The 24418-nt window shown below is 35.9% G+C and overlaps 5 protein-coding genes, 5 non-coding genes and 1 pseudogene across 11 annotated transcripts; 6 read left to right on the top strand and 5 right to left on the bottom strand.

The window, feature by feature from the left end:
- Positions 1 to 622: 622 nt before the first annotated feature.
- Positions 623 to 6229, bottom strand: ced-11. Its single transcript, NM_066620.6, has 15 exons — positions 5632 to 6229; positions 5471 to 5587; positions 5057 to 5213; positions 4291 to 5008; positions 4163 to 4246; positions 3973 to 4065; positions 3662 to 3927; positions 3447 to 3615; positions 3274 to 3390; positions 3004 to 3225; positions 2523 to 2820; positions 2216 to 2477; positions 1682 to 1988; positions 1066 to 1632; positions 623 to 1017 (listed from the first exon to the last, which is right to left on the bottom strand). The coding sequence occupies exons 1-15, from the start codon at positions 6224 to 6226 to the stop codon at positions 733 to 735; spliced, it is 4257 nt and encodes a 1418-aa protein (NP_499021.1). The 5' UTR covers positions 6227 to 6229; the 3' UTR covers positions 623 to 732.
- Positions 6171 to 6320, top strand: ZK512.14. Its single transcript, NR_052588.1, has one exon. It is a non-coding gene; the product is annotated as an Unclassified non-coding RNA ZK512.14 (non-coding RNA).
- A 173-nt stretch (positions 6321 to 6493) lies between these two features.
- On the bottom strand, positions 6494 to 6643 carry ZK512.15. Its single transcript, NR_052587.1, has one exon. It is a non-coding gene; the product is annotated as an Unclassified non-coding RNA ZK512.15 (non-coding RNA).
- Positions 6644 to 7420: 777 nt separating this feature from the next.
- On the top strand, positions 7421 to 8436 carry grl-11 (Ground-like domain-containing protein; the record flags this gene model as incomplete). The annotated part of the gene is made up of 3 exons (NM_066619.2): positions 7421 to 7505; positions 7878 to 8020; positions 8164 to 8436. The coding sequence occupies 3 exons, from the start codon at positions 7421 to 7423 to the stop codon at positions 8344 to 8346; spliced, it is 411 nt and encodes a 136-aa protein (NP_499020.1). The 3' UTR covers positions 8347 to 8436.
- A 78-nt stretch (positions 8437 to 8514) lies between these two features.
- On the bottom strand, positions 8515 to 10837 carry ZK512.1 (uncharacterized protein). The gene is made up of 7 exons (NM_066618.7): positions 10639 to 10837; positions 10530 to 10596; positions 10026 to 10186; positions 9648 to 9757; positions 9231 to 9309; positions 9111 to 9186; positions 8515 to 8819 (listed from the first exon to the last, which is right to left on the bottom strand). The coding sequence occupies exons 1-7, from the start codon at positions 10644 to 10646 to the stop codon at positions 8598 to 8600; spliced, it is 723 nt and encodes a 240-aa protein (NP_499019.2). The 5' UTR covers positions 10647 to 10837; the 3' UTR covers positions 8515 to 8597.
- ZK512.16 lies at positions 9364 to 9592 on the top strand. The gene has a single exon (NR_052586.1). It is a non-coding gene; the product is annotated as an Unclassified non-coding RNA ZK512.16 (non-coding RNA).
- A 5675-nt stretch (positions 10838 to 16512) lies between the features above and the next one.
- On the top strand, positions 16513 to 19086 carry cya-1 (G2/mitotic-specific cyclin-A1). The gene is made up of 6 exons (NM_066617.10): positions 16513 to 16606; positions 16873 to 17187; positions 17237 to 17356; positions 17402 to 17838; positions 17889 to 18071; positions 18153 to 19086. Exons 1-6 carry the CDS (start codon positions 16583 to 16585, stop codon positions 18529 to 18531), a joined length of 1458 nt encoding a protein of 485 aa, NP_499018.1. The 5' UTR covers positions 16513 to 16582; the 3' UTR covers positions 18532 to 19086.
- On the bottom strand, positions 18980 to 21842 carry dos-1 (Delta and osm-11 homolog protein 1). Its single transcript, NM_066616.6, has 7 exons — positions 21600 to 21842; positions 21240 to 21403; positions 21097 to 21193; positions 20452 to 20523; positions 20018 to 20094; positions 19178 to 19248; positions 18980 to 19132 (listed from the first exon to the last, which is right to left on the bottom strand). Exons 1-7 carry the CDS (start codon positions 21705 to 21707, stop codon positions 19101 to 19103), a joined length of 621 nt encoding a protein of 206 aa, NP_499017.2. The 5' UTR covers positions 21708 to 21842; the 3' UTR covers positions 18980 to 19100.
- Positions 19896 to 19962, top strand: ZK507.7. The gene has a single exon (NR_052585.1). It is a non-coding gene; the product is annotated as an Unclassified non-coding RNA ZK507.7 (non-coding RNA).
- On the top strand, positions 21506 to 21578 carry ZK507.t1. The gene has a single exon. It is a non-coding gene; the product is annotated as a tRNA-Asn (tRNA).
- Positions 21843 to 22687: 845 nt separating the features above from the next.
- Positions 22688 to 24418, bottom strand: ZK507.3 (annotated as a pseudogene). The gene is made up of 9 exons: positions 24348 to 24418; positions 24205 to 24298; positions 24001 to 24156; positions 23717 to 23827; positions 23408 to 23669; positions 23208 to 23304; positions 23085 to 23163; positions 22862 to 23042; positions 22688 to 22812 (listed from the first exon to the last, which is right to left on the bottom strand). Coding segments are annotated over exons 1-9 (1176 nt in total).

Below are 24418 nucleotides of genomic sequence, written 5' to 3'. Positions count from 1 at the left end.
TTCAATTCAAAACGCCGCACGGATGTGTTAAAAGCGCGGTGCCACGTGAAGCCAAGCTTAAAAATAAAATAAGACAAAAAGTTCACGCGAGAAATGAATAAACGCGAAAAAAGTTCGAGGTTGAATGAAAAAAATAACTGATAGAAAAACTGTCGTCAGTTTCGGTGCTTGCGGAGTGAACATTGTGTACCGTAGCCACAAAATCGTAAAATCGAAAGCAAGGATTTATTTATTTGTTAACAGAAACAAAGTTGTTTAATAAATACGAAGATTTGTTTTTTCACGAAAAGAACTTATTTTGCTAAGGTATCTTTTATCTCCGTGTCACACCTAAACGGACCAAAAATAACGGGAAAAACAAGGAAGATGACGATAATTAATTAATGAATATACATAATAATTGTGTTAAATTAAAGGAAATAATATTAAGTAATAAAGTGGCGACAAGGAGAAGTATTCTTGGTTCTCCGCATTCGCGACAGTTCTTACAGTTTTACTGCACAACACTCCGCAAACCTAACCAACAATCGCTCTACAATATTTAGAAAAATTTGTTTCAAAACTGCTACAGTACCCCTACATTTTTTGTTAGGCCTCTCATTATATGTGTTTTGGTGAGTGCTTTATTTTTATTCTTCCAAGCTTTATTAAATTATCTCTTAGCTATCAGCTTTAAAAAACAAACATCGAATAACAATTTAAGTGAATTCATAATTTATGAAAGTTGTAGCATTATAACCCGTATATTGTCTTTGCTCGGAAAACAAGATCTGCTTGCCATGGAAGCACTGTTCCACGAATTGCACTCGTAGGAAGCCACGAATAACCGATAATTGTGGTTATTATACGTCGTTCTCGGAGAGAAATAGCCCAAACATCATGCTCCGTCCACGCGTTGTCTGTATCGTTTTCATTTTCTGCAACTTCTGAAGCCAAATGAGCAGGACTCGTGTCATTGGATGGTATTCTTTTGTCCGCAGTGATAATTGAGCTATCCAAACGTCGCATTGAAAACATCTGAAAATACATCACAAATTTTTAAAAGTAATCTTTTTGGTTACTTACATGAGCGTCAGAATCTGAAATTCCAATCATCTTCAAAATAGATGTCAGATGTTCATCTTTCGACGAGTTCTCCAGATGCCATTCATTTGGAATATTCTTCTGACTATCAACTAGAACTTGACATTTCGCTTCAACTCCACCACTCAAAACGACATAATAACAACGTCGATTAGCACCAAATCTCGGATGATTTCCTCTTCCAGCCATTCCAGTTCGACCATTCGGATTCAATGGGAAGCCGGCAGCTGAGAGCTTCCAACATTTATCATTACTACTAGTAACATCATTTGCCTGACGGCTTCTCCAAATTCGTTTTAGTTCTCCAACATTTTGCTCCGTGGCAATATCAACATACTTTTGCACATCTGATGGAAAATCTTCCGCAGGCTTACAATAGAAGGGGGGATTGTATCTAGGTACAAGCACTGTCCATGGCTTAGACACCATGTTCACACTAATCTTCAGAATGTTACTTTCTGGGTATTTCTCGAAAAATTGAAGTTCTGAAGCTTTTCGTGTACCCGAATTTTCATATGAATCTCGCAAAGTCATCATTCGAATGTGGTTCTGAAATTATTTTCAGTTTTAAACTTGTGTTTAAAAAAATAAATCTTACATGAATATTATGAAGTTCCTGAAGTTCTGATTTGTTTGCTGATATCTTCGCTTTCTGCTGTGTATTTTTCCATTGTTCCATCGAAAGCTTTCTCCAGAATGAGTTCACAAACTCGTTTCTCTTGAATGGAACAGATGGGTTACGGTAGATTGATCCAAATTTCCACGTGGTTCTGCACTTGTCTCTCGCTTCGAAATCAGGATGATCAAAGTCTGAGAAGAAACCGGAGAATGAGTTGGAGAAGCGACAACAAGCCGAGCAAATGAGACAGAAAATGGTAAGTGGTGGAGGAAGTGGTGGGCGCAGTCTGAAAATTGATGACCTCAAAGATGGAGTACCGTCAGTATTTTGTCTTTTTGTCAGTTCTAAAATGTTGCTTTTTGATAAATATTTTTTGACCATATACATATCAACTTTTTTGAAAAGTTTAAATGTTTTCAGTAATTTTATTCAGTAATTTTATCACCATAGGAGTAAGATTATACATTTTCCCTTACTGGAATGTTTTGTAAAAACTAATTTCCATTCTCTTACCTAAAATCTTCCGCCAACGAGTACAATTGGAATCTCCAAATTTTATCAGCCTCGTCGTCCACATTTTTTGCAGTTTTTGAGAAAAATGCAAAAAGAATTGGCCACAGCAACAATTTCAGAATGACAAAGTATTCGATTACTATCAAATAGGCAGGAAGAGATTGTGAAGGACATGATGGATTTGCATATTGGCCTACTGACGAACAATATCTTTTTGGAGCACCGAGGAACGATTTGCGACAAGTTTCCGATTCAGATAGGTCTGAAAAATATCAAGGATAGATTTGAATTTATAATTTTAAATTACTTGAAAGATCTGTAGTGAACAGACTCAACCAAATCCAAGATAATGTCTTTCTGAACACTTCCATTGTAACTGGTCTATCAGGGAATACAACCGCCTGAATTGCAACTGCACTGCTTAACATGACCAATGCAATCATGAATAAGAAGTTGGTAAAATCTCGAAGAAGCATTAATTTGACTCGGACAATCATTGGTCCAAATATGTCAGATAGTGGAATATAGGTGAACAGAGTAGAGTAACTGACATACAGAACAAAGAATGCAGATACTACTTTTGCAGAGTATATCGAGTCAATACCCTGAAAAAATTTTGAGAAATGTTTTCTGACTGGAGTTCCCTTGAGCAATAGTGTAAAAAACTTGAAAGATTAAAATTTTTCTAATGTCTGAAATCAACTAAATTCAAAACGAAATAAATTCAAAAGAAGCTTCATGGATAATGTGATTAGAAAAACTTGGAAGAATAAAAATAAAACACTCACCAAAACTTCTAGCACTGGAGTCACTGGAAACACTTTCATCACGAGGAGAAGAATCAGAAAAACGAAAAATGCGAACACATCAAATACTCTCCAAGGCATTAGTGATAGGGGTATTTTCCTTGCTCTGGCAGTCAACACGAAACAATTCTCAATCCACCAGAAGAATGACCAAACCCACATTCCGGTATCCCAAAGGTTTGATCCACATCCTGGTAGTACTACCTTAAATATCTAGATGAAAAAGTAACTGTTCTTGTAGAGAACACTTACAGAGTAAGCCAAGCAACAAATAAAAACGATTCGGAACAAGAGAGAAAGCCAATATTTGACAATTGGTGTTGAATAAAATGTTGATAACGTAGGCGCATGAGCACGACGGATTCGATTCTAAAAAAATTTCAATTTGAAGTTACTTCAATCTTTTCAAAGTTTTGTTATAAAACCTTTTTTCCGAATGGTCTTGGGTCTTTGTCAATTTCTTCAATATTCAAAGGAAAAACCATTGACTGTGGTGTAGCCGATTCAGCTCCATTCAAAGCAGAATTGAAACCGAAAGCTGTGGAAAGTGGAGCAGTGAGAGCTGTTAGAGCTTCACTTCTCGAAGAGATTACACTGAAAATTTTTGATGAGCATATTAATTTCCAAGTATAATGCTTACCTATAAGTTGAAATTGCTCTTTGCTTCTGTGGAAACTTTCCAACATCAAGTAGAGCTACAGTTGGTGATACCGTATCTTGCTTTGTCCTTTCTCTTGGTCGGACAAGCATCCAAAACTTCACAGGAATTATTAGAACAGCGGATATACAAATTTTGGCCCATTTCGGAAGGAAAATTGGGAAGTTTTTGGCTTGAAGATTTCCATAAAGTTTTCGATGAACCCATCTCTGACAACACTCGTGAGCAATGATCTCTCTCGCATTACACTAAAATAGTGAAATAATTAAGAACAAATAAAATGTTCTACTTACATGGAAAGCTAGTTGAGTCATATTGAATCCATAAAAATATTCCATTGGCTGGCAGAGAAGTTGGTAAGCTTTTGCTGGAGACGTTGAAAATACCTTAACATGAAATTTTTAAAAAGTTGCATCAGTGAGAAAATTGTTTAAATTTACTTCAATAATGTAAAGTATTAAATCTAAAACTCTTCAAACTTACTGTATCAAAAAGTGTTGTCGCCGATCCTGAGAGACTGTCCGACAACGTGTTCAATGATTTTTCATAAAAGTGCCAGTCGTGACTCTGAAATTCTTTTCACTACTTTTCAAACTATTCCTTCTACGAACCTCATGTCCCAAGGATCTAGCGATTCTCGATAGAACCATTGAAAAAGCGACAGGCTCATCTGCAAATGCTGCCAGACATTTAACAATTCCGGGACGATGAAGTAATAAACTCCAAATAGCAAGAATTCTAATAGATTCATGTTTGTCCCGATGTGAAGAATCATTACAGAATACATTTGGATCAAAAAGATTATCAACTCCAAATGACAATTTCTTCACAAGTTTTTGAATATCGTTCGCAAATCTTGGATCAATTTCAGATGGAATATAAGAGTATCCCATGCATTGACATAGCACGATTGTAGTGAAAAAGTGCTCATCAGCATGGTGCATCATTCGAATGAGCATATTTGATGTAACTCGAATTGGAGGACTTAGTTGAAGTACTGATGATAAGAAATGAAGTTGATCATCTTTTGTTATACATTCACAAAGAATCATTGTGAGAAGTTCCTCGTCAAGTTGAGCAGCCACATCCATTGATGAAAGAACTGACGGAGAATTCAATTTCGCAGCGAGTAGAAGAACTTGACGTTCTTCTCCCGTAGTTGCATAACATTCTAAACATCGATCAACAACTACAGATGAAAGTTCAGAAAGTTGACTTGAATCGATAAACTCGATAAGCTGAACATCTCCAGAATTTGATGAAACTAAAAGTTTCGTGATCAATGTGTAGCAATCTGCTAGCCCAAGAGGATATAATTGAGATCGTAACCTTAAAAATTAGCCTTAGTATGTTTAGTGTGATTAATGTCGGCCATACCAACTAATAAATTTGTCATTATCAAAATTTGAAGTTTCAAGAAGTAAATGACTGGAATGCAATATGGCACATAATTCACAGCTGTCTTGAAGAATGATCACGGGAATTCCATGTTCCACAAAAAATAACAATTCGATTAAACTTTCTTTCGAAGCACCTGTAAGATTTCTCGTTATAATTTGAACCAATGAGTGGGCGGCAAATTTGAAAATTTTTGGCAGGTTCGTATGCAACTTTTTCGGAAATGTTCAAACTATAAAATTAAAATTTTCTAACTATGAGAATTTAACAGAATAATGCAATAAATTGTACAAAATTGATTATCTAAAGCATGCTTTTAAAGTACAAATTTTCCCCGGTTCCAATTTCTCTTATCTTTGGCGATCTCTCAACATTTCAAAAAAAAACACTTACCTGCAAAAATAGCGACCGGAAATGGTCTTTTATCATTCGACGGAGAAAGAAGAATAGCTGCTGAATTTCCGTAAGTTGATGGACTCATTGGTTCGGATGGAACGCCAATTAAAAGTGCTTAAATAATTTCAATAATTATCGGTTTAACAAAATAAAGGTACCTGGAGGTGGATGTGCCAGTTTTACAGCTGTGGCTGCTCTCAATTTAGCGATAGACGAGGCGACAGTTTCATATGAATCGTTGGGTTCTTTTCTGCAAATTAGCAACAAAGTATTCAATGAAGTATCAACTACACTTTTTGAATTTGTTGTGTCCGATGCTATCATATCATCAGAATTAACCAGAATATGAAGTACTTCTGCTTGATGCTCCAGTTGTGGTAATACATTTTTCAATGCTCCACTTGCAACTCTGGACATAGGATCATTGACTTCTCCAGATGAAATGAGCCAGGTTCCACAACCAATTAGAAATGATTTCAATCCATTTTCCACTGATGACATATACTTTGTGGAAAGTGAATTTCCATGGGAAATGAGTGAGATTATAAGATCAGGAACACCTTGATCAACTTCCGAAGCAGCTGCTGCTAGCCGACTGTAAATATGTTTTATAGCTCCTGGAAGTGCTTGAGGGCTTCCGAGGATCAAGGCCGGGCAGAGTTGAATTCCGGCTGCTGATCCATCACCAGACACTACAACCGGTACCGTATCTGGTAGAAGAGACATATCCGGTACCGGATCGGTCTCATCCATTTTGAAACTGTAAAAAAATCATTTAAATCAAGAGAGGTAGCCAGAGGAATAGAAACATGTAAAAAAATAAAATACAATTTGTGGAGTAGCGGCAATGGGCATTTTTCGAAATGGTTTCAAAATGGGTTTAAAAAAATCAAATGCTACTCTAAAATGTTTCAGACGTTTCAAAAATTTTATTCTATTAATTTTAATTAGTTAATAAAAAATTCCAAAAAAAGGTCATTTCTGCACTACCAGTGTTATTTTAAAATGGAAATACTCATTATTGTATTAAAATTTTTAAAAAAAATTGATAACAAGAAACATGACAAGAGGGATCAGAGAAAATCAGGGTGTGTGAATTTGTTGAGGGTGGGGGAAGTGATAGTGTGATAACATATTGGAACATGTCGCGCATCGTTAGTGTCGATGGCAGAGACAGTGCCACACATACATTCAATCAAACCAGTTTCCGCCTTTCTGATTAACTTCAACGGAAGCACCACTGATTTCTCATTCACAGGCAATCATCTAATTTTTAAATTTAGGTGGTGATTTATAATCAGATGGGTTGTCAGTTGTGTTGAACAAAGAACAAGAAGATGTAAGTTGATACGGGTACTAATTTGAAAATAGGTAGAAAGTTAGTTCAACGTAACATTTTTAGATGAGCTGGGAAAATTAGTCGCCTTCTGTATTTCTAGCGTGTGTTTTTAATATTCTTGGGTACACAAATGAAACTTGCGATTGTCAGATTCTACAGACAAGCGTTCACCGAAATGTAAGGAATTTTGTGAGAAACATGTTAGTTTTGCTCAAGGTGGAGCCAATCAGTTGGTCATTAATCGCCATTGAGCAGTCATCAGAGTCGTAAAAGTGTACACGAAGACAATGGAAACAAGAAATGTCTTCGACATGAGAGATGTACCTCATTTCTGCTAGTGTAAATCTTAATTGCCACTGGTAAGGGTGGTCTGGGAGTAGTAGCTCAAAGGCCCATATGAACAGCAGGTGTTCTTTCAGAGAATCAAAGAAATATTGTGCCAGATGAAGAGATTTAGAGAGCATAGTGTGTGTGACGTATTGGCTAACGGAGTCTATTCTAATGAAAGCAAACAGGGACTGTCAAAAAATGCACGGAATTATGCAAATATTTTGCCAGGTGACAAGGTATAAAGACGTTGTAAAAAAGCGGAACTTGAAAAAACACACATGTATTTTTCAATTTTCTCCGTATTTATCGGCCTTCAAATTACTGTGGAAATCAGTGGAATTCAATTAATTGACGGAAGCACAAGTGAGTTTGGAGTTGAATGTGCTCGACATGTGGTAGGCATGAAAATGTGCAGAGAGTGTGATAGAGGAAGAGTATTAGAGAAAAAAGATTTATGTTTCAAAGAGATTGCGGTTAGTTATCAATGATTAGAGTGGGAGAAAGATTCGATCAAGACACAATAAACAAGAAATTTTGCATGAAAATTAAACATTATTTTTCTAAAAATTAGGAACTAATTGCAACTTTTGTAGAATTTATCGTGGCTCTATTATCCAATTTTTCAGAATTTTCATAAATTACAATTGTGGAATTATACACTAATTACATTAATTAGAGCAAACATTAGTTATTTTAAATCTTGCTACCCACCTCAAACAAATGTTTAAATTTCAGACGTAACAGTTTTTCACAACGACTACACAGATTCATATTCAACTTCGCTCATTCAAAATCCGAATATAAGAACCAAACCTATTCCAAGATCAAGAAAAGATGATGATTGTTCGGATGAACTTTTGAGAAAAGTTATGAATGAGGTTAGTAGATTTAACGATTCATAAAAAAATTATCCTATGATTTTTTTTGTTGGTTTATGTTCTAAAAGTTTATGTTCTAGAAATGCAGAATAGCAAAATACATTGTTAGATGTAGTATATTTTTCCAACGTAGCAATTTACAGCATATAAGTGACGAAGGAATGACAGAATCGAAGCGAGCAATTCATGAAGCTGCTCGTCGAGATTTCGAAGGAACCTGGAGTATTATTTGTGCTCCATGTGCATTTTCGTATTTGGCTCATGCACAAGATTACTGTATTCATTCAAGGCATGGTATAACTTGTCTTTTGTACAGAGATGGATAACTTTTTGTTAGATTATTTTCTTATTAAATTGATATAAAACTATTTTGTTTACTTTCAGTTCATATTTTTACACATGAAGTTTGCATGTTTATAACATCACAATGGTATTCATTTTGAATTTACTATTACCATCGACTTGGAGTAAATTTCAATTTTCGTTTAACCTTTAAAAAATATAACATTTATTTACAGAAAATTTAAACCTGTCAACTATAAGTTCAATAAATAATTCAAAATGTGGGTGAATTATGCTACAACCTGAGAATGTAACCGATTATTGTAAAAACTATTAAATACACAAACTGTGGAAGTTGTGAAGAGGAAATGAATCCTCTCAAAAGTCGAATGTCAAAAGTTTTTTGAACTATTTCTTTTTTATGAAGACGTAGATCGCAATTGACTTCTCCTCCTCGCTCAATATTCTCTATTTTTAGGTGATATGGGACAGTTTTCTTTGTTTGACGGCCGAGGAACTGAAAATTTTAGTTTTTAGATATTTTTCTTTAAAATGGAAATATAAAAACATGTGCTAAAAATGGGGGTTTAAAATATTTGGGTTGTTCAAATTTTTTAGCCTATTTTTTTTTTGAAAATTGCCAAAATTTTGAAATTGATGTATTTTTTTGGTCGCCTTAAAAAATGAGTAGCTTCTAAAAATTCGTTTTTTTTTAAAGTTTTTACAAGGATATTAGGATATACCACCTCTGGAGAACTCTTTAACAAAATAATTTTTGCAAAATTTCCGTCAAAAAACAGTTACTTACCGGGTACTTGAAATTGTCAACATTCACACCATCAAGTGTGCACTTCACCCCTTCTACCCTCTTCACGTCGTGCATTCTGAGAAGAAACAAGGTTTGGGTTGTCAAATAACTGAATGATACCTGATATAGTAAGTGTTTCCTTCATCAGCAAGAAGAAGTGTAGAGTTTGTCATGTCAATGTTATGATTGTCAGTGCGATCTGGAAGATGTTAGTATGATTGTTTTTAATTTCAAGAAAGTTTCTATTTTATTTTAATTTCTAGATGACAATTTTTAAATTTAGAATCATGTAAGAAAGGAAACTCATTGAAAAAAAAAACATCCATTATTTTTGCAAACTCCTGATTTGAAAAAAATTCTCGTTTTGTAGTCTGGTAATCGATTGACTTTATTCCATGGGAGTAGGTTCTTTTTTCAAAGTTTTTGGAATGTAGGGTTTCATGTACTTTGTTTAGTTCTTATTTTTAAAAAATGTAACAAGACTGTTTTTTTTTTTTGAATATTATTAATCCCCAAATCGAAGTTTAAAAGTCTTACTTTGAACTACAATCATTCTTGAATAACAAGCATTTCCAAGTGTCTCTCGAACACAACATTCATATTCTCCGGGTAACTGATTTCGTATCGCATTTGCACCGGCCAGAAACCTGCAAAAACTCTTGATTATGCATGCTCCAATACCATATGGACCTTTTGATCATATTTTCCATACAAATTGGCAGCAATAAATCGGTATCCCTTGGCCTCTGTCCAATCATAAAACAAGCAACAAACCGGGGCTGTCAAGGGCATTCTGGCATTTAGATACCAAATTACAAAAACATATTGGTGAATACGACTAGATAATACACATTTTAGTTATAATTTTACACTTATAGTTATAATTTTGTCAATTATTTAAAAGTAAAAACGTACACAAACTGATTTCTATGAATTTGAGTTCTTTCCGGCAAAATCGAGGATCCGTTGAATCTCCAGTGATATCGACCAGTGAACGAGGAATCGAACTCACCACAAAAAAATTTTTTCTCACCTTCAAGAGAAACTTCCATGTCTTCCCAAGTGATGGTAGGTTTCTGAAATAAAAAAATTACAGATTAAACTGCGAAGCTTCTGTAGGAGAAGCATGCCTTAATCAAAATTTATTAGTATTATCAAACTAAAATAACCAACTTTGGAAGCAATTTATGCCAAGTATCTTCTGCAAATTTTTATTGTAAAATGAAAACTGTATGTTGAAGTATAGAAAAAAAATTTTTAACTTGAAAATTTTAAAAAGAATCTCAGTGATTTTTTGACGAAAACATACTTCAACGAAGCGAGTTAAATATTTTTCAAATCATTACAAGTCGATTAGTTTGAAGATTTGCAGTGAAAATTTATATACATCCTCGTGTTATACTAGTAAAAACGACTTACTGTAATTTTAACCCATGTGGCAGCAAATGAGCAGGATATTATTTGAAGTATGAACAAGTATGTATATCTGAAATACACGATAACATCTACAAATATCAATCAATCATACCTAGTCATGTTGATCAAACTTTGATGGCAGCTACTATTAGAGTGCCACTAACTCCACTAATAATCAGCTTAGTATAGTAATTAGGGTTAGCAGCAGCAGCCACCAGCCGCAGGTAGACTTGGAGAGCGGGATGAGAACAAATAGAAGACGACCCCCGCGCAAGAGAGGTTGGACACGCTGCTGTTTGCTCGACTGAAACAATACGCGGAATGATTGAAAAAAGAACAAGGTAGAGAGATGCGGAAGAATAAGAGAGACGATAGACAATAAGAGACGCCGTGATGGTCCCGTCAAGGCTATTGTGTTTTTTAATGTTCACAGGAAGAGGGCAGACGGGTTGGGCGAGCTTTGAAACGGAATAGGCAAACATTTAATAGAAGGCCAATTTGGTTTTTTTTAATATCAAAGTAAAGTTTTAACAATGTCTGATTTTACATTAGCATTTGGTTTTAAATCGAGAATGAAACTACCGGATGGTGAGTTCAGGGCGAGAGCTGGAGAGTACCGGGCGACTAACGGGCAAGTAGCGGGCAAGTAACGGGCGTCGACTAGGACTGCCATCATCAGAAGAATAGACGGGAAGATCTCAGCCCTATATGCTGTGTTTGGAAAACTAGTTAAACTTTTATAATAGCGCAGAAGCAGCAAAGAAGAGCGATTTGCGAGCTTCAAATGAGACCAAACGATATTTTGCTTGCCATCGGCATTTACGGACTTCTGATGGTTGGTGGGGGAGGAGACAGATTTGAATTTAATGGGTAATCAAGTTGAAGGGCGATATATATAGACGGAACAAGACAGCAGAAGATGAAAAAAGAACAGATGAGACATGAGGGGGGATCCGAGATGACTGAATGAGGACGAAGAATGGGTAATGAAGATTTCATTTATGGGTTTACGGTATTCCTTTGGGGATCTTATTCTGATGAAATTTGAAGGGACAGTTAGAAAATGGAGAGTATAATCTGAGGTGTCCAGAACAAATTTCAGAAAATTCGATGCACTTGAAGCTCTATGTGGTGTTGTGAAGCAGTCTTGAAAATCTGGAGAAATTCTGCCGTTTCCAAGAAAATGTAGAGATTCCCAATTGAAGCTAACAACTACCAAGTCTTGGCAAACAGTTCGAAGTAAAATTTTCGACCAGTGAAATTCTGATACTTTTAAATTTCATAAATAATTTGGTACCTACAAACATTATTTCTTTCTTTTGCCTAAAATATTTGGCTCAATCTCTAGCCATCAAACTATGCGAACAAAGCTTAAAAAAATAAAAATAACTTTCGAATCTATGTCTCTATCGAAGATCTAAGATTTAGATAATTTCTAGAGAAAAGGTATTTTTTAAAGTAAAAATGTTATACAAAAGATCTATAATTTTGACTATAATTTTCAGTATTAATTCAAACGTTTTCAACTGGAAATTTAATTATTTTGAATTTTGAAGATGCAACTCAGATGAAGATGCAAAACATCTTGTTTAAATACGAAAACATGGAAATTTGAGTTTCGAACAAACAAAAACGCTGTTGGAAGCAGCAAAAAGCAAATCTTGGATATTCCTAGAAAAAAAATCAACTACAAGAGAGCTTTGGAAATAAGGAGCAGGGGTATCTCCAAAAAGTATGCGTTTTCGAGCTTTCGAAGATAAATTTCAAACTCTTGGCAAGTTGAGGAACATTTGTCAGACAATAATTATTTTAAGGATAAACAGGTGTGTCTAGTCTAATTATGAATTTTTTGAAATTAGATAACATAGTAACATCCTTACAATTAGAACCCATTTTCCAACTTCAATTGAACATACGAAATTTTTGAAAAAGTTAAAAATTATTTTGATGTTCCAAATTTTCACTTCTATTTGTGGATATCCTGAACTAATAATTTTCTATTTTTTCTGCAAGAATTTGTAGAATGAAAAACAATGATTCCTGCATAATTCCTATCCGGTAGGAAGTTGTGATGCCGGAAATGCCATTTTCAAAATAATTGGTTGTACGTAACTAGATAATTACAATTGTTAACATCGGATCATGTCACTTCAGAACATCATCGAGATTAATTATCAGACATATAGACTCAGGTGTTTCCTTCGCATCTCTCCGATCAACTAGACTTTGCACAGAAAGCAACAGTTGTCACAGTTCTACAAACGGCCACTCATTTGATGAATGAGTGTTAGGGACAGTTTCTTCACTTCTTGGTCGTCCAGATGTGTCCGATATATCGTTTCGTATTTCGCCCTCCTTTCCACCAACGGTCGCTGCGCCCATACGTCCGTCACCACTATATTGATCCGTTCCCTCTGTCTTCTTCTTCTTCTTCTTCTTCTTTGTATTATTCTAACTACACCCATCCCGTTAGTGAAAGACAATCGACACCACCACGCAACCACCACACCGTCTGCTTGGTGTGTTACCGGCCGTCCAATGTCTCCGCCATTCACATTGTTTTTTCCATCCAATGCTTGGTCACCCACATTTCCACCCTACGCTCGTCTCTCCGCATCTCCCTCCGCGCGGTCATCGATGTCTGCGCTTCTTCGACCTACACAATGTTTCGCAACCTATACCAGCCGCCAAATTTGAATTAGGCTGCTGCTTTCCGACCGATTTCTCTTTCCAAATAACAGCATTTAGACAGCCTAGATTTCTTGAAGTCCGTCGACCTCGTTTTGAAATATTTCTTGATTTATTTCGATTATCTTGCAATTTTGATTTTCAGGCACCAAGTTTTACGAAAACAATTTTTGATCCATAATAAAAATTCATACTGAATGTACCAATAATATTGATTACGTTTTAATCTATTTAAAAATGCCAAAACAAGTTTTGACAATATTACATCAGCAAGGAACAAATAACTCTTTGAAACTTCTGTGTTTAGTCAACATTTTACTTTAAGTTTTACATTCTAAAATTAAATTGTCTTCAAAATTCTTTTTTAGAGATTAAATTGAAAATCGACAGTCGAATCAATGTATTTTTATATTTTTCAAACTCCCGCTGGTAGACTTTTTCAACAGAGCGCATTTGCTTAAACTCAAATTTTGTTGAATTTTTATCGTGGCTTTCAAAACTCGCGAAGAAATTGGCGGGTTTTTTTTTCTTTTAGTTATGCAACACAAGTTTTGTTTAACAAAATTTATAAAACAACAAAATTTATTTATTTTATTTTATAAAGTTTTTCAATAAAAATGTGCCAGGTTTTTACTTATCTCCCGTTTTTGTTGCTCAAAACTCCGCCCATTAATTCACAAATTTGTTTTTTCCAGAAACTTTTTCAGCCACCATTCATTCGAAGCGACTCTTGTGTTCTGTTTTTCTTTTTCGATTTAATTTTCTTGGCACATTTGCATACGTTTTTCACTTCTTCCGTGCATTTATTTGACGATTTGAAGTTTTTAAAGCAACATTTCTAGATTTTCAGACGCTTCCCGTTTCCTTTTAAATTCGTATGTGTTCCCGCGCGAAGTTTCAAAAATGATTGAATTTCTTTGACACATGAGAGGACAAATCGTTCGTTCACCTCCTCTTTAGATCTCCAGTTGCCCGTACCGCCTGGCACTGCACGTTTATCTATTTTCCTTTGAAAGTAAATTTCTGAGCTTCAAAATTTGAATTTCTCGGATATTTTCCTAGATCGACTTCGATTATTCAGATATTATTATTATTATTTGCAGAAAAGTTTATTCTCCTCGAAGAATGCTATCCGATTTGAAAATTAAAGTGTTTTTCGCACGCTGAATAGGTTCACTTCGATCATTTCAGAAAAGGTCCTCTCATTAGCCATCGAGTCTCATCGGCGTCGTTCCTTTTATGTATCATATCAGAGAGGGCAAACATTCATTCTTTCTTTCCCTTTCTCGCACCTCAACTCACTAGGTACAAGTATAATAATTCAAAAAAAAAACTTTTCGCGCCTTACTATATACTTACTTGCCGAAAAAAAACTGAAAAAGAACAAATTTCCAGAGGCTTGGATTACCGAATTACACACCTGGAATCACTCCGGCCAGTGGAGCGCACTTGCACACCCCCGCTTTTCTCAAACTACAGCGCGCTGCAGCGGCTCTCCTTCTTCACCAAGAATGGTGTGAAAATCTGTGTTCAGTTGGCGCAGTGGGTAGTGCGCTCCGTTTGGTAGAAACACTATTTGGTTCGATTCTATGTAGGGTGTTTCTTTTTTTTTTTTGTTAAAGTTTCACTTTTCTTTTTTTTTTTCCGGATAAAACTTATTTTTTGACAACTTTTAGCCCCTCAAAAAGCTCTGATAAAAGGCTTAGACGTCAGGTCCCAAAATTGAAAAAAAAAGTTCCAAAATTTTTATTAATTTTTTTGTTTCTTTCTTTGTGAAGTTTTTTTTTGTAAATTCGATGAAAATCGAACGTTCCTTATGAAGGCACCCTTAAAGAATACAAGCTGGAGTAAAACCAGTGAGAAAAGCGGGGGTGTGCAAGTGCGCTCCGCTGGCCGGAGTGATTCCAGGTGTGCGATTCCGTTAGCGTCCAGAGGCTTAGAATCTAAAGCAATTGTGCCACATTCTCCAAATTTATAGTAATTTTTATCATCGTCTTGCTCGACCCGCTCCACACTGATAACAATCTCTTCATTTTATTTTTTCCTTCTTCTTCCCGCCGGCGCGTAAATGTTTACAAATGGTGCAAACTCTCTGGGAAACTATCGATGGCGCCTAGAATACCACTAATTAGTCAAGTGGCGCGCAACCTTGGCAAAATCGTCAATGCCAATTTCTACAGGGTAAGCGTGACGAAGCAAGGCGATTTCGATGTCTAATCTCAGGTTAATATCTCAACCGTTATTTTCTCCAACTTTCCACCCTTTTTGATGTTGTGAACGTCGAGATTCCTGACTCTATGACATTCTTTTGAAGTTCCGTATTTTTGGAATATTTTTAAAAAATTAAGCTCGCGAATTCACAAAACTTTCTCAAGGTTATAGAACATTAAAACCCTAGTGAGAGACATATTACTGCTAGATGAGTTTCAATGTTTACCTTGTTTGCAGGTCCCACGCGGATTCTAAAGTCTAATGTGTGCCGATGTGTCATAAAAAACAATAAGAGCAGAGCACCAACAAGCCATGTTTGGCTCCATACGTTTCTTCCATTTTTCTATCGATCAGTTCAGTAGGACCGCTTAAGAGCCTATATACATCTCGTCATATTACCAAAGGCCGGGTTGCGTAATGGATTGCGTTGAACGTTTCCCCCCCCATCGAGGGAGGTCACCATTGCTTTCCACACACCAACACCACACTTTACCTACTAGTTCATATAACTTTTGATATTGATCCAACAAACATTGAAGCAAATTTTGCATTATTTCTCTCTGTCATTCACATTGCTCGGAGCCAGTAATAAGAGAGAGCAACAGGTGGTCTTTCTCCAAAATGAAGATCGCCGAACAGATATTACATATTGCCTGCTCGATCTAATCCTTATATGTATGCCGTTACACGTTATTCAAGACAATTTACCAATCTAAATGTTGTCCCATCTGGAACAAAGAGCATGCCATCTGAAGCATTAGATGGGAAACTGCTAGCAACAGTGACCCCTCCTCTCTCTATCTCTCTTCACCGTCTGTCCTGCCTTGAATGGTCCCTTGCATAACCGTACGCATTGAGCACCTTTCCGCAACATATCGATTAGTCTCTCTTTCTCTAATTGGTTTTCTTTCTCCAGTCATACCATTTTTCATTATTTGAAACTTAATTTCAGTTAAGGAATTAAAAAAAAAATCATTAGATTTATTCTATTTTGTTATTTACCTTTTCCCTTGCCTCATTCTTCGCTGTCACGTGTTTATTCCTTCGCCTGTTTCCTTGATTTTGAAATTAAATCTCTTTTTTACAGATTCCGACACAGCGCACGCGCCTAGGGACCAATTATCAAGCGCTTTTGAGAGCAGCAGATCGCGACGAGTATGCGGTCGGCACTTAGTTTGAAGGTAAGTATTTTCTGAAATTGTAAAAAATATATTTACAATGCGACTGTCAAATTAGTTACATTTATTTATTCGCGATCTTTTTTCAAATTTTCCGCATTTTTCGAGCTCAACTTTACCGAGCTGGTGGAAACAATTTTTTCCGATTTCTGATAAAAATTGGTAAGTGGTGAGTGCGTGAGACGCTGGTTTTTTAACAGTCAAAATGAATTCGATTCCTTTAAAATTATGTTTTTTATATATAATTAATAATTAAACCTATATTTCAGCCGAGCAACGGAAACGCGGCGAAAAGTCAAGCAGTGAACAACAAGAACGTGATCAAAAATGCACCATTGGGAGGAAAATTGACACGTCAAATTGGAACCAGTAATTTGCTTCAACAAGCTCTACCAAGCAAGAAAATAGATGAATCACCAATTATCAAAATAGATGCAAAAGACAGTTTTAAAGTATTTGAGGATCAGGAGCCAGAGAAAGAGAATTCTTCTGAAAATGTTGATGCAACGGAGAAAGATTCTAACGTAATACCTGCTGAGGATAACAATATGATACACGAATTGGAACGAAAGATGGAAGAAAAGGTTAGATTTGAACTCAAAATTGTAATTGTTTATATACAATTTTTTGCAGAGTCGTGCAGAAAAACTGAAGTTCAAGTTCATGCAGACTCGAGACAATAGTGATATCACCTCAAGATTCTCAGAACCACCTTCAGAATTCTCTGTTTTATGTGATGACGACGATTGTGATGTGAGACCAAGAAAATAATATCAGAAAATTGAACTTTTCTTTCAGAAAGTCTCCGTCGCCTCTTCAACCTTCACCACAAGCGTCCGTGCAACCTTCTCATCATTCCATTTTGATGAAAATCAGCGCAAAAAGGAATTTGGAAAAGAAGAAGCTGTGAAGAAGATTCAAAAGAAAGCAGCGAAGGAAGCTCGTGATGATTCAATGTTCAGTTCTGAAGAATTTTTCCCTGACATTATCAAGTACATGTTACACCGTCAAACGAAGAATCGAGCTTCACACGAATGCTTTGACATACAATCACAAGTTAATGAAGAGATGCGAACAATTCTCATCGATTGGTTCAGCGATGTCGTGAAAGAGTACAATTTCCAAAAGGAAACATTTCATCTCGCTGTGAGCCTCGTTGATCGGGCTCTTTCAATGTTCAACATTGATAAAATGCGATTTCAATTGGTTGGAACGACGTCGATGATGATCGCAGTGTATGTTTTTAAATAAAATATTTCAATTGAATGTGAATCTCAAATTTCAGGAAATACGAGGAAATCTTTCCGCCAGAGATTGAAGACTTTGCTCTCATCACTGACAACACCTACCGAGTTCCCGACATTCTTTTAATGGAGCGATTCTTGCTCGGAAAGTTTGACTTCGTTGTTGCAATGCCCACATCATCTTGGTTCGGAACATGTTTTGCCAAGAGAATGAACTTTACAAAGTGAGTTTTAATATCATCATTTTTAGCTCCTGTGAAAAAAATTAGCGATCTTTCTCAATTTTAAACGTTATTTTATTACAGAAAGATGCGGAATACTGTTCATTATCTCCTCGAGTTGTCGCTGATAGATGTCCATTTTCTACGTTACCGCCCATCCGATATTGCAGCTGCGGCTTGCTGCTTTGCAAATCTCCAGGCTGACGTTGAATCCTGGCCACAAAAAATGGTTGACGACACGGGAATCAGTACGGAAGATTTTGTGGACGTGCTGAGGGATCTTCACAGGATGTACCTGAATGCATCAACGGCAGATTTCAAGTCAATATTCTACAATTACTCGGAGACTGCACAAATGGAAGTGGCCCTGTTACCGGCACCTACTGACAAGCTTCGATCGATGTTCCCATCGATCTTTGTCACCGCTCCAAAATCTTCCAACGATAGTAGTAGTCCCCAGTAAATAATCCATGTTATATTCTTGAATTCTCCAAATTTCCCGACTTTCAATTTCATTCCCTGTCTTTGTTTGCCTTTATCGATTACATCTTCTAAAATTCTCCTTTTAAAACTACGATTTTATGTAACAATTCTTTGTATTTGTATAACTCATCCCGACAGGAATCGGAACATACACGGATATGATCCGATATTAAAAATTCCTTTTTTGTGTTATATGTAATAGTATTATCAGTGCTCTCCATCCACCCCCTTATCTGGCTGTTTTACAGCTTTTTCTCCAGTTTTCTTATTTATTTATGATACTCCTGGCTTGGCAACTATGATCTATGATTCCTTTTTGTTCCGAGCCGTAATTTACGCACTGCGCTCATTGTTTTATATTTGTTCCACGATCTCATCTCGTAGTTGCTCTCCCCATCGTTCTTTCGTTTCTCTTTTTCAAAATGTAAATCTAAAAATTTTTATAATCATGATATCAACTGAAATTTTATATTATTTATTGTGCTTTCCAAATGTTAGAAGATACCTTCTTTGTCAAATAAATCTTTTAAATAAAAAAAAACAAATAGTTTAACCGTGATAGTTCCCGTAGTTGGCGTATTCTGGAATTGGAAAATCATTCAATGAATCTGAAAATTGAAACTTACGAGAAACAAAAGCGTCTGCCATTTCTGGATCAAGCTCCTCGATATATGTAGAACAAGACATGTACCAGATTCTGAAAAAAACACTTAATCGAATTAATTAAATTTTTGATAAGTATACGGTAGCTTGTCTCGACTCGACAATTTAAAAAGTAAATTGCAAAAAATAGCGTGCGCCTTTAATAAATACAGTAATTCCCAAGTTATTGCTGCATCCCAATTTTTAGGATTTCATTTACACTAAAATTTTAAATGCAAAGTGTTAAATGAAAAATAGAGACTACTGTATTTTTTAAAGGCACAGCACATTACCCAAACGCGAAATTTTGTGATACACGACAACTTTTGTTAAATGCAAAAAGGAGCGCGTCTTTAAAGGGTACTGTAATCGCAAAACTGTGTATTTGCGAATTTTCCATCGAATTTTCAGAGTATTCTCATAAATTGTTTAAAATTATGAGCTTTTATTGTTATATTTAAGTTTTTGAATCAGAAAACATATTGTTATCGGAAAACTATGAAAAATGAACTTACAGTACCATTCAAAGGTGCAAATCTTTTTAAATAAAACAAAAATGTCGTGTTACCGTATTCTTGCGTCTCAAAAATGTTCAAATTAGTTTTCAAAGATATCCCCGTCATTTTTAAATTGTCCTTTCCCTCTAGAAACCAAACAGTTTCGAGGCCAATGATAACGCTATTCGATAAGAAAAAGAAAAAAGACTTTGAAAGATTGGGGTGCGTCTTTTGCGATTTCTTTCGTTTTCTCTTCCCAATCTTTCAAAGTCATAAGATGATAATGATAGAGATGGGTTTAAAGAAAAATTGGAAAAGATGTTATACCTGCAAAAGTATTTGAATCTCTCTTCAATTCGTGGCGGTTTACACCATTTTTGCATCCGATGGTATTCGTATTCACACTGGAAAATCATGTATTAATATTTAATAGCTGGCTTGATTTGATTTTGGGTCCCGGCACGGTTGAAACTTTTCAGATACCGTAAACAGTGGTTTTCAGTCTTTTTTTCTCGATTACCATAAATGTTTTGTTGTACAATGACCGTATTAGAGGTTACGGTTGCTGAGAAGTTTCACTCGTTTCAGGACCTGCGCCCATTCACAATTATTATATCTAGCGTACTTCAACTGTCATACGAATTTGATCAGTTTTGAACTGTGTACGTAATAAATAAGCGATTTTAAAACAACAATGATTGATGACACGATTTCTGACCGTGTGACAATCGAAGCATTGTGTAGTTTGTATATACACTCACCTTACACTGACGAGTACAGTGCGGATGAACTGAAACATTGCAGTTTGGACGACATGGAACTATCTTTTCAAGCTGAAAATGTTTGAAATCGGATAAATAATCGCTGTTCAGTTTTTAATGGCCCAGTTTCCTTCTACTGCACGAGAAAGTATTTGACTATCAATTTTTTTTTAATTTAATTTTGTTTACATAATTTGTGGGAACAAAACCATTCTTTTATTACTACTCAGACGCTAAACTTTGCGATTTCTGCGCCGAAATTTGTGTTAAATACGAAAAGCTGCGCGCCTATAAAGGGTACTGTAGTCTGAAACTTGTGTACTTGAAGATTTGGCATCCGCTTTTCATACTATAGTTTTCCTCAATTTTTGGGAGTTTTTATTTTTAATTATTTTAAAAAACAAAAAAAACACAAAAAAATATCAAAAGAAAATATTATCGAAAATCTGTGAAAAGTCTACGAAAATTCGGCAGCAACGAGAGTTTGAAATTACAGTACCCTTTGATAACGCATACCTTTTTCGCAGCTAAGAAACAATTGTCGTGACGAGACCATGCTACTTCTTGCTTCATTAGTAGCAAAGTTTCGTAGCTGAATAACATCTGGTTCTCATCATTCGTTTGACGAATGTAAAATATTCTCACCTTTCTCATGAGATCATCGAATGCCATATCCCCAACATCATCTGTCAATTCTTTTTTATGATCTTCTTTTCGTTCTCTTTCCTCTTCTGGGTCAATTCTGAAAGTAATGTTTAATATTTTATTTCCAATACACCTTCTCTCACCTTGTTCTCGTGACACATGCTGATTTGTAACTCGGACAAAACTTTCCAATCTTTTTCATGATACTACGATGTTCAAGAAGCTTCTCTGCTGTCCAGATACCACGACAATAATACACATAATTCTCGTGAAACGTTGCACAATACTCGCCAACGTCTAGGTTCGACTGAAAATATTTCATAGAGTGCGGAGTGTACTCTGCGTGTCTGACGCTCTCTCGGTGCAATGTCTAGTTTCTTTAACGCTTAAGTTACCAGCTAGACTGTCTGCTTCCGTGGCGCAATAGGCAGCGCGTTCGGCTGTTAACCGAAAGGTTGGTGGTTCGAGCCCACCCGGGAGCGAAATTTTTTGCAAAAACTCACAGTTCGTAACCTGGGTTCTGAATGGTGGGATTCAAACGAATCCCAGTCGTGTGCATTGGAGCCTCCAACAAAAACGATAGATAAAAGAAGATAGACTGATGAATACATCTTCCGGCGTCTCGTATCACTTTTGGTTTAAATATATCAAAGACGCAAATAGACAAAAACCGTCACGCAGATAGACTGTGGCACGCAACAAGAGAATGATGAAGTCGGCGAAGAATTAAAGTGGGAGGAGATGAAATGATGTTGGATGGGTTCGAAACTGAACATTAAATGAACTCTGATTCTAAACTGAAAATTCTAGATTTGTTAAAGTGAAAACATGTTGATTTTTGAAAATGGTTTTTGTTGTAAAAATAACATCGTCATTTTTATAAGAGTAAACACTTGGAATATATCGGAAAATTTAAAATTTAACTGGAATTGAAATAATTTAAGATGTAAAACCCTATTTGGACATTTGGGAAGTGTTGCAATATTTGGTGTTTCTTTAGTAAAAGCACTTCAAAGTTTTTCCGACGTCTTCTTTTTGACCCTTATTTTTTCAGATTTCAAACCAAGTAGAGCAAAGTAAAGAGCAAAGTAGAGCAAACCAGCGCATCTAATAACAAATAATCCTTACATACAAAATATATTGAAGCTTTAACAACTCGAACAATTTTTATTCAGAATTTGGCAGGCAGTGGTATTCAATTCTAATTAAACCGAAACAGGGAATCTAAATTCAGAACACTACTGTTAATCTATTCAATTAATTATGCAGAACTATCGTCATGTGCCTCCAAATACTGCATTTCAAAATGCAGAGCAAATGAATGGCTCCTTCTACTGTTAATCTATTTAATTAATTAATTTTTCATTTATTGACTGTATCCCGGATGTTTCTTGTCCTCCCAACATATCTCCTAACTGCTCGGTTCATTTTAAATATGCTCATCTCACTACATCACCCAGAAACTGGTCCCCCTTGAATTTTTTGTATACTTCTTCCGGATTAATATTGTATAACTTGTTAAACTTTTTAACACGGTTATCTTTCACTGTAACTGTTGCATTATCCAGTAAACATTCAATAAATGGAAGTTCTTTATTTTCTAGAAGGCTTCTTGTTTCTCGTTTTGGTGCTCTTCCATGTTCCAGTTTTACTACCATCCAGCGAGTTCTCCTCATTTCGATCCGATGCAATTGATTTTTGATCAATATTGGATGCCTGAAAAAAGAAAACAATAACATTACTTGTCAAAAGCAAAGCAACTCACAATTTTCGAAACTCCTGTTCCTGTTCCAGTTCCAGTACTAGATGATGGTGAGCAGGCGGTGGCAGAAGTAGTTGGTGTCGATCCAGATTCATTATCATTCCGTTCCTTGAACCAAACCAATGGTTCTTTCAGAGTCAACTTGCAGCTTCGTGCGTAGTCCGTGATAGCATCCCGTAGAAAACTGAAAATTGGAAATTATCGACAAAAATACACATGAACTTACCCGAATTTAACATCCGAATCGTAGACCAAAGTGTCTAAGTAGATGGAAATCACCTTGAACATCGGTTCTTTTTCATATGCTGAAAATAAATTAATGAATTTATGTAATTTTTTAAATAATTACTTTTCAATTTGGTGAACAATTCCTGCTTCTTTGCATAGGCATCTGGACGAGTGAGTCCTTTCCAATCAATCAATGTGGTGTCGACAAGATCAATGAACTGAAAACAATATTCATGAAAAGCATCTTTTACCAAAAATCTATTGAATTGTATCCTTTCTCCACCTCTGCCAAATATACATCTACATAAAATTGCAACTTACCATAAAGAACCAACTTTCATAATCATCTCTCCGACCAAGTTCTTCACATCGATGTGATGCTCTTGAACAGTACCTCGGAGTTCCAATCATTTTAGTCTTTGGCCGTGGTGGACGAACTTGACCATTCGGGGAGACGATACTTTCTGGCGAGTCCAAAATCGAGTACATAAATTGTTTCGCTTTTGGATCCATAGCCGATACAGTAATTGGCTGGTTTGATGTCTCGATGAAGGAACCCGATTTGGTGAAAGTCGTGAATTGCCTGAAAATTTAGATTTTGTCTACATTGAGCCCTCAAAAATATTATACCTTCATTGTCTGGAGCCCACATTGGAGAATTGTCGACGGTGGGATGTCAGATGGTTTGTACTTCATCTTTAATTCTTCCAAAGATGGTCCGACAATCGTCATCACAATCCACTGAAAACATAAGTCTGTGACTTGAAATAAAAGTATTGCGCACATCCTTACAACTACCCTGCAGAGAGGAGTCTGCTTAAATATTAGGGATGGGGTTACTGTACTTCTAAGAGGCGTACATTTTAAAGCACTTCGTTCGTTACGAGACCAAATTTTATGAGGAAATATAATACCTTCCAAACCGGTGATTGACCAAAATCAATGAGCTCGGGAAAGTGCTCCTTGCATTGGGCATCACATTTTGAGTACGATGCCATTACATTTCGTTCGATTTTCAATCGAGATGAATGTTTGCTGGCGAACTTCTGTTCTGTCTTCATGGCATACTCCTGAAAATTTCACAGTCATACAATGTTTTAAAATTCAGAAAAACTAACTTTATCATCAATTGCGAAACCTTCCTCATTGACCTTGATAACTTTGTTCACAGTACCATATCCACCTTTGCCGAGCTCTACAATAACTTTCCAGCTGAAAATGTTTAATGTTCCCAACACGAAAATTAAACTTAAAAACTTACTTGTAATCCGGTTTTGTTCTCTTAATGATCTCATTCGGCTGTAAACTCGGAGGTTTCTGACTGTTACTCAT

Source organism: Caenorhabditis elegans, chromosome III (genome assembly GCF_000002985.6).
Source record: "Caenorhabditis elegans chromosome III".
NCBI classification, from domain to species: domain Eukaryota; kingdom Metazoa; phylum Nematoda; class Chromadorea; order Rhabditida; family Rhabditidae; genus Caenorhabditis; species Caenorhabditis elegans.
The sequence above is the reverse complement of the archived record's forward strand: the minus strand, read 5'-3'. Positions and strand labels throughout refer to the sequence as shown.

What these genes read in the sequence shown, in the direction of transcription:
- ced-11 (NM_066620.6), bottom strand. Translation starts at nt 6,226, where the DNA reads ATGGATGAGACCGATCCGGTACCGGATATGTCTCTTCTACCAGATACG. An exon ending in ACTGGCACATCCACCTCCAG is followed by an intron (nt 5,588 to 5,631) that starts GTACCTTTATTT and finishes AAATTATTTAAG; the next exon opens with CACTTTTAATTGGCGTTCCA. An exon ending in CAAGACCATTCGGAAAAAAG is followed by an intron (nt 3,391 to 3,446) that starts GTTTTATAACAA and finishes AAATTTTTTTAG; the next exon opens with AATCGAATCCGTCGTGCTCA.
- ZK512.1 (NM_066618.7), bottom strand. An exon ending in AAGAATGATTGTAGTTCAAA is followed by an intron (nt 9,310 to 9,647) that starts GTAAGACTTTTA and finishes AACATCTTCCAG; the next exon opens with ATCGCACTGACAATCATAAC. An exon ending in TTGACAATTTCAAGTACCCG is followed by an intron (nt 8,820 to 9,110) that starts GTAAGTAACTGT and finishes TAAAATTTTCAG; the next exon opens with TTCCTCGGCCGTCAAACAAA.
- cya-1 (NM_066617.10), top strand. Translation starts at nt 16,583, where the DNA reads ATGCGGTCGGCACTTAGTTTGAAG. An exon ending in AACGAAAGATGGAAGAAAAG is followed by an intron (nt 17,188 to 17,236) that starts GTTAGATTTGAA and finishes AATTTTTTGCAG; the next exon opens with AGTCGTGCAGAAAAACTGAA. An exon ending in GTGATGACGACGATTGTGAT is followed by an intron (nt 17,357 to 17,401) that starts GTGAGACCAAGA and finishes CTTTTCTTTCAG; the next exon opens with AAAGTCTCCGTCGCCTCTTC.
- dos-1 (NM_066616.6), bottom strand. Translation starts at nt 21,707, where the DNA reads ATGTATTCATCAGTCTATCTTCTTTTATCTATCGTTTTTGTTGGAGGC. An exon ending in TCGATGATCTCATGAGAAAG is followed by an intron (nt 20,524 to 21,096) that starts GTGAGAATATTT and finishes AAACATTTTCAG; the next exon opens with CTTGAAAAGATAGTTCCATG. An exon ending in GGCAGACGCTTTTGTTTCTC is followed by an intron (nt 19,133 to 19,177) that starts GTAAGTTTCAAT and finishes TTCCAATTCCAG; the next exon opens with AATACGCCAACTACGGGAAC.